Source organism: Mus caroli, unplaced genomic scaffold (genome assembly GCF_978045245.1).
Source record: "Mus caroli unplaced genomic scaffold, Mus_caroli_1 scaffold_20, whole genome shotgun sequence".
NCBI classification, from domain to species: domain Eukaryota; kingdom Metazoa; phylum Chordata; class Mammalia; order Rodentia; family Muridae; genus Mus; species Mus caroli.
Genome location: NW_028227275.1, coordinates 28,952,056 through 28,971,326, shown reverse-complemented (window position 1 = coordinate 28,971,326; position 19,271 = coordinate 28,952,056). Strand labels below are relative to the sequence as shown.

Below are 19,271 nucleotides of genomic sequence, written 5' to 3'. Positions count from 1 at the left end.
TGACATTCGCATAGTTGGACTCTGGAGGTAATTCCAGAAATGATCTGGGCATGAACAATAACCCTGAGCCAGGCAGATCCATTCTAAAGCGACTTGTCAGAAGGACTATGCTTGTTTGAATGCAAAAACAAAACAAAACAAAAAACTGGTATGCTAATTTTCTAGGTATATTTTAGCTGGGCTCAAATATTTGTAGTAAAGTTACATGGTATTTTGTAAATATGACTAGGGAAAAATATACTAACCTTATTCTAACCTAAAGAGAATCAAACCTCCTTTTCCTGTCTGTAAAATCAAGTATCATTCTAGAGGACTTCTAGAAAGTTCTCTAGTGTTCTCATTTAGTAAGTCTATAAATAAATAGGATAAACATTATTCACATATCTTCAAATACTGTCATTATATTTCAGGGATTTCATATTAGAGGGAATTATCTCTTAAACAACCACAGAGCTTCAAGGAAAATCATGCTTTAGGATAAAGATCACAAGGTATTTGGTTGTCAGTGGTCCTTCTCTCATATTCTCTTGCTCACTAATAACTCTCTTTCTCTCTCTCTCTCTCACTCTCTCTCTCTCTCATTCTCTCACTCTCCCTCTCCCTCCTTTCTTCCCTCCCTCCCCCTCCTCCCTCCCTCCTCCCTCTCTCTTCCTGTTAGCATGCATACTCATAATCATACAACAATACAAACACATACCTCTGTCCCATTAGCAATAAACGACCTGTCCCCCAAACAGAGACAATTACAGAAATTAAACTGGTAGTTCACATTTCTCTGATCACTCTATAATGTGCACAGAGAAAAGCTTTTCTTCAATATCTGTCAACTTTTCACTAAGTCGTGACAACTTCAAAAGGAGAAGAAATTCCTTCAAATGCTAGTATAACAGCAGGCTTCAGAAGTTCCTGCTTCCGATTGTGTCCAAAATATCTTATTCTGTAGATTCCAGGGTAGGCAGTATCTGGAATATGCCAGTATATTGTTGCATTGCTCAGACCCAGTATTCCTTTGTGCCAATAAAACCTGTTAATAGAAAACAAATAATAAAAAGATACAACATTGCTCTTTAAAATGTGCGATTTTTCATCCTGAATGCAAGCCCAGGCCTCTTACCTACCAGATGAGTTCAACCTGCTGATATACAACGTTTAACCTCGTGGCCCAGTTTGCAGTGCCCACCTTATGCCAGGGCCTTACTAAGTAAGTTCACTCTTCTAACATCTTCTTCAGTCCCCAAATCTACTCTGAGTCCCACACCTAATGCCTCAGCCTAGTCTAGACAGCCACATCCATCTGGCCCATAACCCCCAAGCTTTGGAAAGAATGTGCATGAGTCCAAGTTCCCCTATACTACTTGATTCTATCATACCTGCACTATGGACCACTTTCAGGATTGGCCCAGCTTGCACATCCTATGCTCTGTCCCAGCCTGTTTGTGTCCACATTAGACATAAAACCAACTGAAGAAGTCCACATGCCCGGGTCTCATCACAAATACCCAATCAATGTGAAAGAGCAAGACAGTTTGTCCTTCTCTGAAATCCAACAGTCCTATAGAAATGTTCTCCAATGATAATTACATGGGTAATCCTCAAGACACAATGTTTGATGAACAATCATTAACTTCATCCAAGAACTCAAAGACTTTAAAGAAAACACAAAGAGGGCTGGTGAGATGGCTCAGTGGGTAAGAGCACCCGACTGCTCTTCCGAAGGTCCAGAGTTCAAATCCCAGCAACCACATGGTGGCTAACAACCATCCGTAACGAGATCTGGCTCCCTCTTCTGGAGTGTCTGAAGACAGCTACAGTGTACTTACATATAATAAATAAATAAATCTTTAAAAAAAAAAAAAAAAGAAAAGACAAAGAAACAAACCAAAGAACTTAAAGAGAATGGGTGCCTAAGTGATGCTCAAAACACACACACAATGACAACAATTCAGAACTTCAATGCTGAATTCAATAAATATATAGAAACATGAAAGAGAACTCAGGCTAAAGATAGAGATGCATCTGATAATAATCTGAATAACCCAAGGAAAAACTCAAAGGAAACTTTACTAGTTGAATGAATGGATCAAGCATGATATAGAATATTAGGACTTGAAGGTAAAGGTATTAGACTACACTAACAAAGTATATGAAAAAAAGGGGGAAAAGGTAATCAAAAACTATGGAATACCAGAAAAAAGAACACATTTTCAAATTGTAGGCATAGATGAAGAGAATTTCAGGTCAATGGAATAGCCATGATGTTCAACAAGATAATAAAAGAAAACTTGCCCAGACTAAGGAAAGACACAGTGATATAGCTAGAAGAAGCACACAGAACAGAAAATAAACAAGACCAGTAAAGAAACTCATTATGGCATATCATTGTTCAAACACTAATACAAGAATCAAAAGGTGAGCATTAAAAGATATAAGGGAAAAAACACACTAGTGAAATATGAAGGAAACCCTAGCTGTACAACCTCGAATTTCACAATGCAAACTTCAAGAACCAAAAAAATATGAAGCAATACATTCCAAGTTCTAAAGACTATAACTACCAACCTAGACTACTATACCCAGAAAAATCTATCTGCCATAGAAGAATGGAGAAAGAAAACCTTTCCAAAATACAAAAAGGCTCTTGTTCACTAAACCAATCCTAAACAGTATACCAGAAGCAATACTTCAGATTCAAGAGAAGAATAATCATAGCCAAGAGACGGTTGAAAGAGAACAGATAAGGTTATAATTACTAATATAGGAATTATATTTAATAGCATAGCCAACAAAAAACAACAAAATGATATTATGCAATCAACACACACCGTTCAACAATAACTTTAACTATTAATGGCTTAACTCTTCAGTCACAAGACAGCCTGGCTGAACCAATTAAGAAACAAAATTCAGCCGGCGTGGTGGCGCACGCCTTTAATCCCAGCACTCGGGAGGCAGAGGCAGGCGGATTTCTGAGTTCGAGGCCAGCCTGGTCTACAAAGTGAGTTCCAGGACAGCCAAGGCTACACATAGAAACCCTGTCTCCAAAAACAAAAACAAAAACAAAAAAAAAAAAAACAAGAAACAAAATTCATCTTTCTGTTGTCTATTAAAAAAAACTTGTCTTATCTTTAAAGTTAAAAGATGAAAAAACCATTTCCAAGCATATGGGACATGGAAATCAAGCAAGCACTTCTTTCATAGTGTCTGTAAAAGTAGACTCTGTACTAAAACTAACCAGAAGAAATAAATAAGGACCCTTGATTCTAATCGAGGGAATGACTAACCAAGAAGACATTATAATTTTAAATTTGTATGTACCAAATTCTAGTCCATCTAATTTTAAAAAATCATAGAATTGGAATTAAAGACACAGATTAACAACAAACAAATACTAGGTGGCAATTTTAATAAAGTGTCCCCAGTAGACAAGCCACCTGTACTGAAAGAAAAGAAAAGAAAAGAAAAGGGAAGAAAAGAAAAGAAAAGAAAAGGGAAGAAAAGAAAAGAAAAGGGAAGAAAAGAAAAGAAAACTGTCAGAATTAAATGGCATCATTCATCAAATAAACCTAATGAATATCTACAGAATATTCTATAGACACACCACATTAAACACTCTTCTCAGTATCCCATGGAAGTTTCTCTAAAACAGAACAAATATTGAGATGCAAAACCAATCTTAACAAATTCGTTAAAGCTGTCATATTGCCATGTATTCTATCTAACCACAATGTGATAACAGTTAGCAGACAGTGCAACAAGTCTCCAGTAAGTACACAATTCATGGAGATTAAATAACTTATTTCTGCTTGAAGAATGTGTCAAAGAAAAAAAAGAAAAAATTTAAATATCTGCAACTATTGGAAAATGAAACACAACAAAAACTCTAGGACACATTAAAAGTATCTATATTATCTACATTTACATAATATATGAATCAATCTGGTAATAGTGGTGCACACCTTTAATCCCAGCACATGACAGGCACAGGCACATGGATCTATGTGAGCATGAGGCTGCCCTGGTCTACAGAGTGAGTTCCAGGATGGCCAGAGCTACATAGAGAAGCCCTGTCTCAAAAAAGGAAAACAACAATAAAATAGAAAGAGTACAAATAAGTGACTTAATGGTGAATGTCAAATGTTTGGAAAAGCAGGAACAAACCCAAACCCACTTAGATGGCAAGAAATAATAAAAACAAGGGCTGACACTAAATAGAAACAAACAAGCAAAAAAGTCAACAAATCTAAAAGCTGATTCTTTGAGAAGATAAACAAGATCAACAACCAAAAGAAGGGAGGGAAGGAATAAAAATTAACATTTAGAAATGAACAAGGAAACAATAGAAAATAGACACCAAAGGAATTCAGAATATTCTAAGGGAAGAATACTTGAAAATCTGTACTCTACTGAGTTATAAAATGGAAAAAAAATGGACAAATTTCTAGATTTGGTAAAATCACCAAAATTAAACTAATTTAAGAAGAGCTCAAGAATTTAAACAGATGCAAAATAATGAAGTGATGAAAAGAATAATAACATGCCTTCCAACTAAAAAAGGAAGGTCCAGGGCCAGCAGAATCCTATTTTAAAGATCTACATCAAATCCTTCTCAAACACTTCAAAAAAATAAAAACAAAAACAGGAAAAGAAGGATCCCTCCTAAGGTGGTTTGAATATGTTTGGCCCAGGGAGATGCACAATTTAGAGGTGTGGCCTTGCTGGAGGATGTCACTGTGGGAGTGAGGTTTTCTGAGAGCTTCCAGAGGATGCCAGTCTTCTCTTGTATGTCTTCAGAACAAGACGTGAAACTCTTGGCTCTTCCTGTGCTATGCCTGCCTGGAACCTGTCATGCTCCCATCTTGATGATAATGGACTGAACCTCTGAACCTGTATGCAAGCTCCAATTAAATGTTGTACTTATAAAAGCTGCCTTGTCCCCAGCCGGAGGACAGTGATCCGCCCTGCAGGGAGCTCCATCTTGGCTCCGGGACTCCACCGAAATTAGTCTGCACAGGTGAGAGTGAGGACCACAGAGGCAGACAGCTTCTGGGACAGGCGGGAGCCACAGAGCCACTGAGGCAGCACCCTTTTGGGGCCGCAGACATCCAGCACCCTCCCAGCTGGAAGACAGTGGTCTGCCCTGCACAGGAGCCCTCTGCCTCAGGAGCAGGGAGCACATCTTGGATCCAGGACTCCACTGAACTTAGGAACTTAGTCTGCACAGCTGAGAGTGTGCACCACAGAAGCTGACAGCTTCTGTGACCTGCCAAAGCAACACAGCATCTGGGAAAGGTCCTGTTTTCGGCCTTCTTCTTCGGCCAGGAGGAGGTCCAAACGCCAGATATCTGTACACCTTCCCTTTAAGAGGAAAGCTTGTCAGCAGGGAGTGCTCTAACCACTGAAACTCAGAAGAGAGAGCCTGTCTCCCAGGTCTGCTGACAGACTTTACTCAGAATCACCAGAAGAACAACCTCTGAACAGAGACAACTATAACAACTCCAGAGATTACCAGATGGCGAGAGGTAAACGTAAGAATCTTACTAACAGAAACCAAGACCACTCACCATCATCAGGACACAGCACTCCCACTTCGCCCAGTCCAGGGCACCCCAACACACCTGAAAAGCTAGACCTGGATTTAAAAGCATATCTCATGATGATGGTAGAGGACATCAAGAAGGACTTTAAAGAACTACAGGAGAACATGGCTAAAGAGTTACAAGTCCTTAAAGAAAAACAGGATAACACAATCAAACAGGTAGAAGTCCTTAAAGAAAAACAGGATAACACAATCAAACAGGTAGAAGTCCTTAAAGAAAAACAGGATAACACAATCAAACAGGTAGAAGTCCTTAAAGAAAAACAGGAAAACACATCCAATCAGATGATGGAAATGAACAAAACCATACTAGACCTAAAAAGGGAAGTAGACACAATAAAGAAAACCCAAAATGAGGCAACACTGGAGATAGAAACCCTAGGAAAGAAATCTGGAACCATAGATGCAAGCATCAGCAACAGAATACAAGAGATGGAAGAGAGAATCTCAGGTGCAGAAGATTCCATAGAGAACATCTGCACAACAATCAAGGAAAATGGAAAATGCAAAAAGATCCTAACTCAAAACATCCAGGAAATCCAGGACACAATGAGAAGACCAAACCTACAGATAATAGGAGTGGATGAGAATGAAGATTTTCAACTCAAAGGACCAGCAAACATCTTCAACAAAATTAAGAAGAAAACTTCCCAAATCTAAAGAAAGAGATGCCCATGAACATACAAGAAGCCTACAGAACTCCAAATAGGCTGGACCAGAAAAGAAATACCTCCCGACACATAATAATCAGAACAACAAATGCACTAAATAAAGATAGAATACTAAAAGCAGTAAGAGAAAAAGGCCAAGTAACATATAAAGGCAAGCCTATCAGAATTACACCAGATTTTTCACCAGAGACTATGAAAGCCAGAAGATCCTGGACAGATGTTATACAGACACTAAAAGAACACAAATTCCAGCCCAGGCTACTACACCCAGCCAAACTCTCAATTAACATAGATGGAGAAACCAAAGTATTCCACAACAAAACCAAATTCACACATTATCTCTCCAGGAATCCAGCCCTTCAAAGGATAATAACAGAAAAAAACCCATACAAGGACGGGAACCACGCCCTAGAAACAACGAGAAGGTAATCCCTCAACAAACCTAAAAGAAGACAGCCACAAGAACAGAATGCCAACTTTAACAACAAAAATAACAGGAAACAACAATTACTTTTCCTTAATATCTCTTAATATCAATGGACTCAACTCCCCGATAAAAAGACATAGACTAACAAACTGGATACACAAACAAGAACCAACATTTTGCTGCTTACAGGAAACTCATCTCAGAGAAAAAGATAGAAACTACCTCAGAATGAAAGGCTGGAAAACAATTTTCCAAGCAAATGGTATGAAGAAACAAGCTGGAGTAGCCATTCTAATATCTGATAAGATTGACTTCCAACCCAAAGTCATCAAAAAAGACAGGGAGGGGCACTTCATACTCATCAAAGGTAAAATCCTCCAAAAGGAACTATCAATCCTGAATATCTATGCTCCAAATACAAAGGCAGCCTCATTCATTAAAGAAACTTTAGTAAATCTCAAAGCACACATTGCACCTCATACAATAATAGTGGGAGACTTCAACACACCACTTTCACCAATGGACAGATCATGGAAACAGAAACTAAACAGGGACACAGTGAAACTAACAGAAGTTATGGATCAAATGGATCTGGCAGATATCTACAGAACATTTTACCCTAAAACAAAAGGATATACCTTCTTCTCAGCACCTCATGGTACCTTCTCCAAAATTGACCACATAATTGGTCACAAAACAGGCCTCAACAGATACAAAAATATTGAAATTGTCCCATGCATCCTATCAGATCACCATGGACTAAGGCTGATCTTCAATAACAAAATAAATAATAGAAAGCCAACATTCACGTGGAAACTGAACAACACTCTTCTCAATGATACCTTGGTCGAGGAAGGAATAAAGAAAGAAATTAAGGACTTTTTAGAGTTCAATGAAAATGAAGCCACAACATACCCAAACTTATGGGACGCAATGAAAGCATTTCTAAGAGGAAAACTCATAGCTCTGAGTGCCTCCAAAAAGAAACTAGAGAGAGCACACATTAGCAACTTGACAACACACCTAAAAGCACTAGAACAAAAGGAAGCAAATTCACCCAAGAGGAGTAGACGGCAGGAAATAATCAAACTCAGGGTTGAAATCAACCAAGTGGAAACAAGAAGAACTATTCAAAGAATCAACCAATCAAGGAGCTGGTTCTTTGAGTAAATCAACAAGATAGATAAACCCTTAGCCAGACTCACTAGAGGGCACAGGAAAAGCATTCTAATTAACAAAATCAGAAATGAAAAAGGAGACATAACAACAGATCCTGAAGACATCCAAAACACCATCAGATCCTTCTACCAAAGGCTATACTCAACAAAACTGGAGAACCTGGATGAAATGGAGAAGTTCCTAGACAGATACCAGGTACCAAAGTTGAACCAAGATCAGGTTAATGATCTAAACAGCCCTATATCCCCCAAAGTAATAGAAGCAGTCATTAATAGTCTCCCAACCAAAAAAAGCCCAGGACCAGATGGGTTTAGTGCAGAGTTCTATCAGACCTTCAAAGAAGATCTAATCCCAGTTCTTCACAAACTATTCCACAAAATAGAAACAGAAGGTACTCTACCCAACTCATTCTATGAAGCCACAATTACTCTGATACCTAAACCACAAAAAGACCCAACAAAAATAGAAAACTTCAGACCAATATCCCTTATGAATATTGATGCAAAAATCCTCAATAAAGTTCTTGCTAACCGAATCCAAGAACACATCAAAACAATCATCCATCCTGACCAAGTAGGTTTCATCCCAGGGATGCAGGGATGGTTCAATATACGGAAATCCATCAACGTAATCCACTATATAAACAAACTCAAAGACAAAAACCACATGGTCATCTCGTTAGATGCGGAAAAAGCATTTGACAAGATCCAACACCCATTCCTGATAAAAGTCTTGGAAAGATCAGGAATTCAAGGCCCATACCTAAACATGATAAAAGCAATCTACAGCAAACCAGTAGCCAACATCAAAGTAAATGGTGAGAAGCTGGAAGCAATCCCTCTAAAATCAGGGACTAGACAAGGCTGTCCACTTTCTCCTTACCTATTCAACATAGTACTTGAAGTCCTAGCCAGAGCAATTCGACAACAAAAGGAGATCAAAGGGATACAAATTGGAAAAGATGAAGTCAAAATATCACTTTTTGCAGATGATATGATAGTATATATAAGTGACCCTAAAAATTCCACCAGAGAACTCCTAAACCTGATAAACAGCTTTGGTGAAGTAGCTGGATATAAAATTAACTCAAACAAATCAATGGCCTTTCTCTACACAAAGAATAAACAGGCTGAGAAAGAAATTAGGGAAACAAAACCCTTCTCAATAGTCACAAATAATATAAAATATCTTGGCGTGACTCTAACTAAGGAAGTGAAAGATCTGTATAATAAAAACTTCAAGTCTCTGAAGAAAGAAATTATAGAAGATCTCAGAAGATGGAAAGATCTCCCATGCTCATGGATTGGCAGGATCAACATTTTAAAAATGGCTATCTTGCCAAAAGCAATCTACAGATTCAATGCAATCCCCATCAAAATTCCAAATCAATTCTTCAACGAATTAGAAAGTGCAATCTGCAAATTCATCTGGAATAACAAAAAACCTAGGATAGCAAAAAGTCTTCTCAAGGATAAAAGAACCTCTGGTGGAATCACCATGCCAGACCTAAAGCTTTACTACAGAGCAATTGTGATAAAAACTGTGTGGTACTGGTATAGTGACAGACAAATAGACCAATGGAATAGAATTGAAGACCCAGAAATGAACCCACACACCTATGGTCACTTGATCTTCGACAAGGGAGCTAAAACCATCCAGTGGAAGAAAGACAGCATTTTCAACAAATGGTGCTGGCACAACTGGTTGTTATCATGTAGAAGAATGCGAATCGATCCATTCCTATCTCCTTGTACTAAGGTCAAGTCTAAGTGGATCAAGGAACTTCACATAAAACCAGAGACACTGAAACTTATAGAGGAGAAAGTGGGGAAAAGCCTTGAAGATATGGGCACAGGGGAAAAATTCTTGAATAGAACAGCAATGGCTTGTGCTGTAAGATCGAGAATTGACAAGTGGGACCCCATGAAACTGCAAAGCTTCTGCAAGGCAAAAGACACCATCAATAAGACAAAAAAACCACCAACAGATTGGGAAAGGATCTTTACCTATCCTAAATCAGATAAGGGTCTAATATCCAATATATATAAGGAACTCAAGAAGGTGGACTCCAGAAAGTCAAATAACCCCATTAAAAAATGGGGCTCAGAACTGAACAAAGAATTCTCACCTGAAGAATACTGAATGGCAGAGAAGCACCTGAAAAAATGTTCAACATCCTTAATCATCAGGGAAATGCAAATCAAAACAACCCTGAGATTCCACCTCACACCAGTCAGAATGGCTAAGATCAAAAATTCAGGTGACAGCAGATGCTGGCGAGGATGTGGAGAAAGAGGAACACTCCTCCATTGTTGGTGGGATTGCAAGCTTGTACAACCACTCTGGAAATCAGTCTGGCGGTTCCTCAGAAAATTGGACATAGTACTACCGGAGGATCCAGCAATACCTCTCCTGGGCATATATCCAGAAGATGTCCCAACCGGTAAGAAGGACACATGCTCCACTATGTTCATAGCAGCCCTATTTATAATAGCCAGAAGCTGGAAAGAACCCAGATGTCCCTCAACAGAGGAATGGATACAGAAATTATGGTACATTTACACAATGGAGTACTACTCAGCTATTAAAAAGAATGAATTTATGAAATTCCTAGCCAAATGGATGGACCTGGAGGGCATCATCTTGAGTGAGGTAACACAATCACAAAGGAACTCACACAATATGTATTCACTGATAAGTGGATATTAGCCCAAAACTTAGGATACCCAAGATATAAGATACAATTTGCTAAACGCATGAAACTCAAGAAGAATGAAGACCCAAATGTGGACACTGTGCCCCTTCTTAGAATTGGGAACAAAACACCCATGGAAGGAGTTACAGAGACAAAGTTTCGAGCTGTGATGAAAGGATGGACCATCTAGAGACTGCCGTATCCAGGGATCCATCCCATAATCAGCTTCTAAACGCTGACACCATTGTATACACTAGCAAGATTTTGCTGAAAGGACCCAAATATAGCTGTCTCTTGTGAGACGATGCCGGGGCCTAGCAAACACAGGAGTGGATGCTCACAGTCAGCTATTGGATGTATCACAGGGCTCCCAATGGAGAAGCTAGAGAAAGTACCCAAGGAGCTAAAGGGATCTGCAACCCCATAGTTGGAACAACATGATGAACTAACCAGTATCCCGGAGCTCTTGTCTCTAGCTGCATATGTATCGAAAGATGGCCTAGTCGGCCATCACTGGAAAGAGAGCCCCATTGGACTTGCAAACTTTATATGCCCCAATATAGGGGAATGCCAGGGTCAAAAGAATGGGAATGGGTGGGTAGGGAAGTGGGGGGCGCTATGGGGGACTTTTGGGATAGCATTGGAAATGTAATTGAGGAAAATATGTAATAAAAAATATTAAAAATTAAAAAAAAAAGCTGCCTTGGTCATGGTGTCTGTTCACAGCAGTAAAACCCTCTAACTAAGACACCTCTCAAACTCCTTCTAAGAAGTCAGCATCATGGTAATACCAAAACCAGATAAAGACACAATGAAACAAATGAAAACAATATCCCTGGTGAACATAGTTGATTTAAATCCTCAGTAAAACACTACAAACCAAATATAGACACATATCAAAAAGATTATCCTCAACAATCAAGTTGGCTTTATCCCCAAGATGCAGGAATGGTTAAACATACCTAGCATAAGTCAATAAATATAATCAATCACGTAAGTAAACTTAAAAACAAAAAGGCATGATCATCTCAATAGATACGGAACATGCCTTTGACAAAAATGAACATACCTCCTGATAAAAATCCTAGAGAAAGAAGTACCAGGGGGACAAAACTCAACATAATAAAGGCTATACATGACAAATTCACAGCGGACATCATCCTAAATTATGGAGAGAACTTGAAACGATTCCACTAAAATCAGGCATGAGAAAGGGCTGCCCACTCTTCCAACTCACTTTCAATATCATGCTCTAACCACTAGTTAGAGCAATAAGGAAGAGAGAGACATTACATAAGTACATATGGGCGTGGGGAAGGGAGTCAAGTTATTCCTCCTTGTAGATGATATGCTATGATACATAAGAGATGCCAAAAGAGATTTCACAAGATACCTTCTCAAAACAATCAACAATTTCAGCCACGTGGCAGTATACAAAATCAACTTAGGAAAATCTAAAAGCTTTTGTAAATACCACCAATACATGCTGAGAAAGAGATCACAAACACACTCCCATATTCACAAGAGAGTCAAAGGAAATAAAATATATAGGAGTAAACCTAAGCAAGGAGGTACAATGGACCTCTACACTGGACCTCTACAATGAACTCTACAGAATCATCTCAACTCCTTCACCCAGCTCACTTCTCCATCAGTTTACAAAAAGGCTGGCTAGTCTTTCCAGGAATCCCTGTGACCAGGGAAAACTGAAGTCCGTGGAAGCTTGTCTGGGTCCATAGCTCAGAGATATGGCACCTTCTTACTATGTGCCAGAATCTAGATCCACCTACTACACCACTGAAATAAAGCCAAAGGATGGCAGCTAACACCCCATTAGTACCTAATCCTAAAGAAAGCTGCACTATGCTGCTTCCAGTCAAGACAGTCAAAATGGGGCCTAATAAATCTGTTAAATGTGGCTAGAAGGAGCCTTGGGAATTTGGTATGATTAATATTATGTATTGAGAAGTCTTTTAGTTTGTCCTTCCTATATTGTGAAGCAACTGTTTTCAAAGCTTCCAAGACAAATGATCAATAGACATGTTTACCTCGTCTCCCAGGAGGCATCGTTATACATGATCTGCCAGTCGGCTACAGAGTCCTCGTATTTCTCCACAGTGAGGAAGGTTTGATGGGTCTGAAATACAATTAACACCACTTATCAAGCTCAAGCAGTTACAGGGAGGTCCGGTCTGCACTGTCTCTCCTTGATACACAGCAATCCAGTCATGCCTGCTGCTGTGCGCACACACTAGGATTTTACCCAAATAACTAGATAACCCCTGTATTCAGTGTCTTCAGAATAACAGTTACCCTCCCTCAAATAAAATGGAAGTTTAGGAATTTTAAAAAAGCATAATTATGGTGTTCACAGCAAATTAGAGCTGAGAAGAAATTCAACATGAAATGAGATTTTAAAAAGACTTAAGTCAAGATTAAGAGTGAAAGATTTTTCTCTAATCAGCAAGGGAATGGGACTTCAACTCTGCCTTTGGGTAACTGAATTATTAGTTTCCATGCCTTCCTCAGTCAAACAGGTAAAAAACTCATAAATTGCCCCTGTCCTAGGGTTCTAAAGACACCTCCACTAATAATAGATGCCTAGAAACTATAACATAAACAGACTGTGTTTCTATACTGAAAGATAACTAATAAAGCATTGGTTTCAGACCAAGAGTCCAGCCTCAAATAAAGGAGAGATTTGAATAATATGACAAAGCTAATAAATAAAAATGGCCATGTGTCCACTACTATCAAGACGTTTAGACTGCCTCCCTTAAAGGTAGGCCTTGTGGGGCAGTGGAAATGGATCAGTTGCTTGCTGGGGGAACACAAGGACCAGAGTTCGGATGCACAGAGCTCACAGGCACATGGCAGAGGTGCCTATCGTCCCAGTACTGGGAGGGTGGAGACAGGGAACCCCCAAAGCTCACCGGCTAGCCACCTTAAGACTCCAAGTTCAGTGAGAAACTCTGTCTCAAAAAATAAATAAATAGAGAGCAAATGAAGGAGAGAGCCAATGTTGGTCTTTGGCCTACATGTGCATGCATCCACAGCTCACATGTATGTACACATCGACATGAACACACACACAAATAGGAGCTGTGCCTAAGTTACTCTTCACAACCCTTTATACCTGCCATTTACACGTCTTCATATAACTTTGATAAATGGATTACTTATTTATATTTTGGTCAAGTCATTGTTTAAAACAATTCTCCAATCATTTGATTGATATATGATACTTTAATAAAAATAGGCTCATAATCATGATGGCTAATCAAGAGATCTGTTTCTGCACATTCAGGGCATAATGGCATTGCGTGAGAGGGATCAGATGAAGTAGTAGGTCTGATGGTCCCTAATAACTAAGTCTAGAATACAGATTGGAAAATATACTTAGGTCTCCAAACAATCAGGGACAAAGCTTGTGATTAACTTTTCCCTACCTCCCTATCGTAATCTCTTACAGGTACAATTTTAGTCAAATTGAATGTTCTGCCACTGAGTTTCCTCATGCACCAAGTAAGGACAATAAGAAAAGCTACTGGATAGCAGTGAAGACTCAATTAGATGCATGTAATAGCATATACAAAGCATCTAGACTAATACTTGTAGACTACAGTTGTTCAGCAACTAGAGATAATAATTGATATTTGCAGATGATCAAAGAGCTCTACACATTGTTTTGTACCATCTCAGAGTATTGTGAGAAATGAAATCTCCTCTCATTACCATGCTGTTATCATCCTGCTCTCACAATGGCAATGGAAGTACCCTGTGGATGTTGGGCTTGATTCAGCATTTTGATGTCTTCAGAAAGCAGTGTTACAAGCATGCAGATGTTCTGGTAGGGCCTGGCTACAGGTGTATACTGACTGCCCAAACATTAGAACACTTCTCCCAAACCTTATATGCGATGATATTATATTGCCACAAGTCTACCATGAAAGTAATGACATTTGAATAGACAGAAATGACACAGCTCATTTGGGAAGAAAACAATTTGGATTATAAGTGATTATGGACCCCAAGGAGAATGGCTTACAATTTAATGTCTACATCCTCAGTAAGAGGAAGGAAGCAAGCAAAAAGACACTTCCATATTCCATATACCTGCTTTCCTCTAAAATGTTTCTTCAAACTTTGTAGGGAGTTTGTGGTCATGGTTTGTTATCTTCTTTTACTTTGTTGAGCCCTTTAAAATGTGTGTTTACTTTATTTATGTTATTGAGCACGTAGTGTGAGAGGTGTGTGCATGCCACAGAACTCATGTCAAGGCCAGAGGAGAGCTTGTGAGCATCGAGTCTCTCCTTCCTCTATGTGGATTTCTGGTAGTGAACTCAGCTTCCACAGGCTTGGTAACAAACATATTTACAAATTGCGTCACTTTGCCATCTAATTTCCTTAGTTTGTAAGTCAATGCTGACATATAGCAGTAGCTGGCATCTAAATAGTGATATCTCACCTCTACTTCCCAAGTTCTGGGATAACAAATCTGTGCCACTGTATCTGGCGATGGCTGGCATTCAACTATTGATATCTCACCTCTGCTTCCCAATAAATGGGATTACCAATCTGTGCCACTGTATCCGTTTGCTCAGATTTTTATAGACAGAACCTGTGCTATTATTTATTGTTTGTGTGGACATAAGACAATTCTAAGGAAATTACAGAAAATTAAACTCATCTCATTTCTAGACATAATGTGTATATGTGTGTGTATAACATATAATAAAAGCAAAAAAAGATATGCCTTATAAGAAATTATTAACAATAATAACTCTAAAATAGGTTTATGGGAAGAGAGGCACTTGCATGTTCTATTTTCTAAATATGCTGTTTATTTTTACATTGGCCATATATTTTTCAAGATTAATAAATAAACATTTTATTGTTGCAAGAGTAAAGAACAGGAAAATGGATAATGTAAAATAACAAACAGCAGATGGGCCAGAACCTCGGGGCAGGTTCCAGTGTGTGATCACATCTTAACAGAAGAGTTGGGTAGCAATGCTGGAGGGGTTAGAAAGTCCCCCAAAAGGCAGGGAAAACATGTCCTTTTTTTTGGCCCTTTCAATAAGTTAACAAACTTAGTAAGTTCTAAATTTAAATATGTAAGTGAGAATGTCTCTGAATCCATATCTTCTGTGGAAGCAGTGTAGTCTTGGAGGAGTTATTCTACACGTGGCACTAGAAGAAGTTGATTAAATCTTCTGATCTCCACATCCAATTCCACCCTACCTGTACCCACTGAACATTTCCCCACCTCCACAAATAAAGTAAAAGAAAAAAAAAAAACCCTGATATATGTTTGGATGTGCGATGTCTCCTGTAAAGTGAAGGGAAACTTGGTATAAATGTGGAACACAGCGATGCTCACCTGGTTCTCTGCTGAATTCTTTGGGTTAGCGCCTACAAATATAACTTCAACCACTTCTCCCTGGAAATAAAAATGGCATTGAATTAAATCTAAATTAAGCCTCTCTATTCAGATTGGAAACACTGTCTGCTCTATGTTCCAACACCCTAGATGCTGTACACATTCCACACTATTTCATTAAGTGATTCCTTCTAAGTTTGTTAAGAATCAGATCCAAAGAATTTGACTTTGGCAGATTCTCAGATTCTAATAAATTAAGATCCAGAGCTATAATTTTCAATGTGATAACACATGAAAAGGGCTTCAACTTATATTACAGAACCCTGTCTTAAAATAGACACATAGACCACAGAGGAATCAGAAGTAAACACACACAACTAGAGTCACCCAATCATTGACAAAGGTGTCAACACATTAACTGGAGAAAAGGCAGCCTCAAACATGACCTCCAACAGCACAGGAAATAATCCCTAAACTAACAAATGAGATTGCAGGAAATTAGAAAGTTTCTTTTGCACAGCAAAGAAAACCGTCCACAGAGTAAAGAGGCATTTACCGGATGCAACAAATCTTTGCCAACTGTATAGCTATCTTAGTTTCTTTTCCTATTCCTATGATAAAATAATGGGACAGAAACAGCCTTAGGGAGAAAGAGCCTGCTCTGGCTCACAATTCAAAAGTGCAAGTCAAGGCAGCAGTGAGCTCACTCTCTGAGTTTCCTTAAAGATTTGTTTCATTTTTAATTGTGAGTGTGTGTGTGTGTGTGTGTGTGTGTGTGTGTGTGCATGCCTGCCTGCCTATTTGTCTGTCCCTCTGCATGTGAGTAGGTGCCTACAGAGGCTAGATGCCTTCAATTCCTCTGGAACTAGAGTCATAAGTGGCTGTGAGCCACCAGTCATGGGTGCTGGAAACCAAACTCATGGCCCCTAGAAGAGAAGTGCACACTCCTAAGTGCTGTATCTTCCCTTCAACCCCTCTCTTTCTTCATTTTATACAGACCTGGATCCCCTTCCCCCAAAATGTTCATGCCTACCATCAAGATTGACAGTGTGTCAAACTGCTTTCAAGAACACTGATGTAAGTAAATATAGACAAGTGCTTCTCTTAGTTTTAATCAGAGAAGCCTCTCTATACAATGAATAGTGTATGGCAAAGTCTTGGCTGCTCAAGGTGCTGAGACAAAAACAAAAACAACAAAAGAAAACAAAACAAAAAAGAAAAAAAGGAAAAAAGAAACAGCTGAGTTCTTAGCTGTAAAAAGGATATTTATACCTTTCCCAGGAAGGTTCATGTAATATTGCAGAAGGAGTGGTAGAAAGAATGTAAGAGCCAGAAGATAGGGAAGAGACTGTGGAATGCTATTTTCAGGGTATGACATAGCCATTGCAATGTGGACTTGTGAGCTGCACTGGACCTGCACAAGACTGGACCTGCCAACTGTCAATTGAGAAATGGGTGGGTTCTCACGGGGCCCAAGCATTCCTTCTAAAGCAGTGGCTATTTATTTATTGACTGGGTGATGATCAGTCTTTATCTTCAGATATATACCCACTGGCGGGTCCAACAGGATCTGTTGTCTAATTCTATATCCATGATCACATAGATGGTGCTGATTAAACTCAGTGGGACATCAAACAACAACAACAACAAACACACAAGCATAGGAAAGGACCTGCAGGGAGGGGCACCATGGGCATGAGTGGGAAGGAGATAAGAGACAGTGGGGTGTGAACAATTGGAATGCATTCTAGACACATATGAAATTACTGAATAATGAATTTAATTGAAGTAGAAAAGCTTGTAGAACTATATGCCTCAATGATAAACTTTACTGGGAATTATGCCACACTAGTCTCTCCTAAAATACATTTCTAGTTCCTATAAATACATACATACATACGTACATACATACATACATAAATACATATAGTACGTAACTAAGTTTAAAATCAGAGAAAGAAAAGCTGGGTTTTACAACATCAATTAACATGATCAAGATGTTTTTCCACAGGGATTCACAGAGGCCCATCTCCTAGGTGATTCTAAATTCTTTCAAGTTTGACAATTAACATTAGTCATCACGAGATCTGACTCTGTAGTCATATCTAGGCTCTATAGAAGAATTCCAGAAATTAAATACCAAAAATCAAATCATCTAATTAATAAATGAGCTAAAGAGTAGACCAGAATGTTCTGAAAGGAAGAAGGAAAACTGCTCTAGAAATATTGTACTCAATATCATTAGCAGTCAGAGAAATGCAATTTAAAACCACATTGAGATTTTATCTCACGCCAGTTGGACTGGTTACTAAACCAGCAACAGCCACTGCTGGCAAGGACTGGGGGAAGAGAAACCCATCTCACCTGCTATTGGACATGCACACATAGGCAGCCAATATATAAATCAGTACTGAGACTGCTCAGAAACTAAGGCTGGGGCTATGAGATGATCCAGCTTTACCACTATCTTAGTCAGGGTTTCTATTCCTGCACAAACATCATGACCAAGAAGCAAGTTGGGGAGGAAAGGGTTTATTTGGCTTACACTTCCATACTGCTGTTCATCACCAAAGGAAGTCAGGACTGGAACTCAAACAGGTCAGAAAGCAGGAGCTGATGCAGAAGCCATGGAGGGATTTTTTTACTGGCTTGCCTCTCCTGGCTTGCTCAGCCTGCTCTCTTATAGAACCCAAGACTACCAGCCCAGAGATGGTCCCACCCACAAGGGGCCTTTCCCCCTTGATCACTAATTGAGAAAACGCCTTACAGTTGGAGCTCATGGAGGCATTTCCTCAAATGAAGCTCCTTTCTCTGTGATAACTCCAGCTGTGTCAAGTTGACACAAAATTAACCAGTACAACCACCCTGGTCATATACATGAAGGATCCCAAGTCAGCAATGGCCCAGCTTGCTTCTCTATTGCTGTGGTAAATCACTGACCAAAAACTACCTCAGGAAGAAGGGGTTCAAACTTTTACTTCATAGTCCACCATTAGAGCAATTTAGAGTGGAAACTCAAAGCAGCAACCTGGAGTCAGAAACTGAAGCAGAAAGTGTGGAAAAGTGATGCTTGCTCCCCATGGCTTGTTCAGCCTGCTTTCTAATACAAGTCAGGACAGCTTGCTTAGAAATGCTGCCACTCACAGTGGGCTCCCTACACATTAATCATTAACCAAGAAAGTGCCCCACAGACATACTCATAAGCCAATTCAAGATGAAGGAAAACTCTGCAGTTAAGGCTCCCTCTTCCCAGCTGACGTAGTTTATGCCAATGTGACAAAAACTAATTAGCACAGCAAACCAGAAAAATATTTGCATAT

General features: G+C 39.2%; 1 protein-coding gene across 11 annotated transcripts in view; it reads right to left on the bottom strand.

Moving 5' to 3' along the window:
* Positions 1-648: 648 nt before the first annotated feature.
* Positions 649-19,271, bottom strand: part of Asah2 (N-acylsphingosine amidohydrolase 2) — a 116,457-nt gene continuing 97,834 nt past the window's right edge. For all 11 annotated transcript variants that reach the window (XM_029472846.2, XM_085833999.1, XM_085834000.1 and 8 more), the window contains 3 exons: positions 15,952-16,011; positions 12,617-12,705; positions 649-1,024 (listed from right to left, as the gene is read on the bottom strand). In XM_029472846.2, the coding sequence (XP_029328706.1) occupies positions 835-1,024; positions 12,617-12,705; positions 15,952-16,011 (339 nt within the window). In that variant the 3' untranslated portion in view covers positions 649-834. The remainder of the gene's footprint in view (positions 1,025-12,616; positions 12,706-15,951; positions 16,012-19,271) is intronic.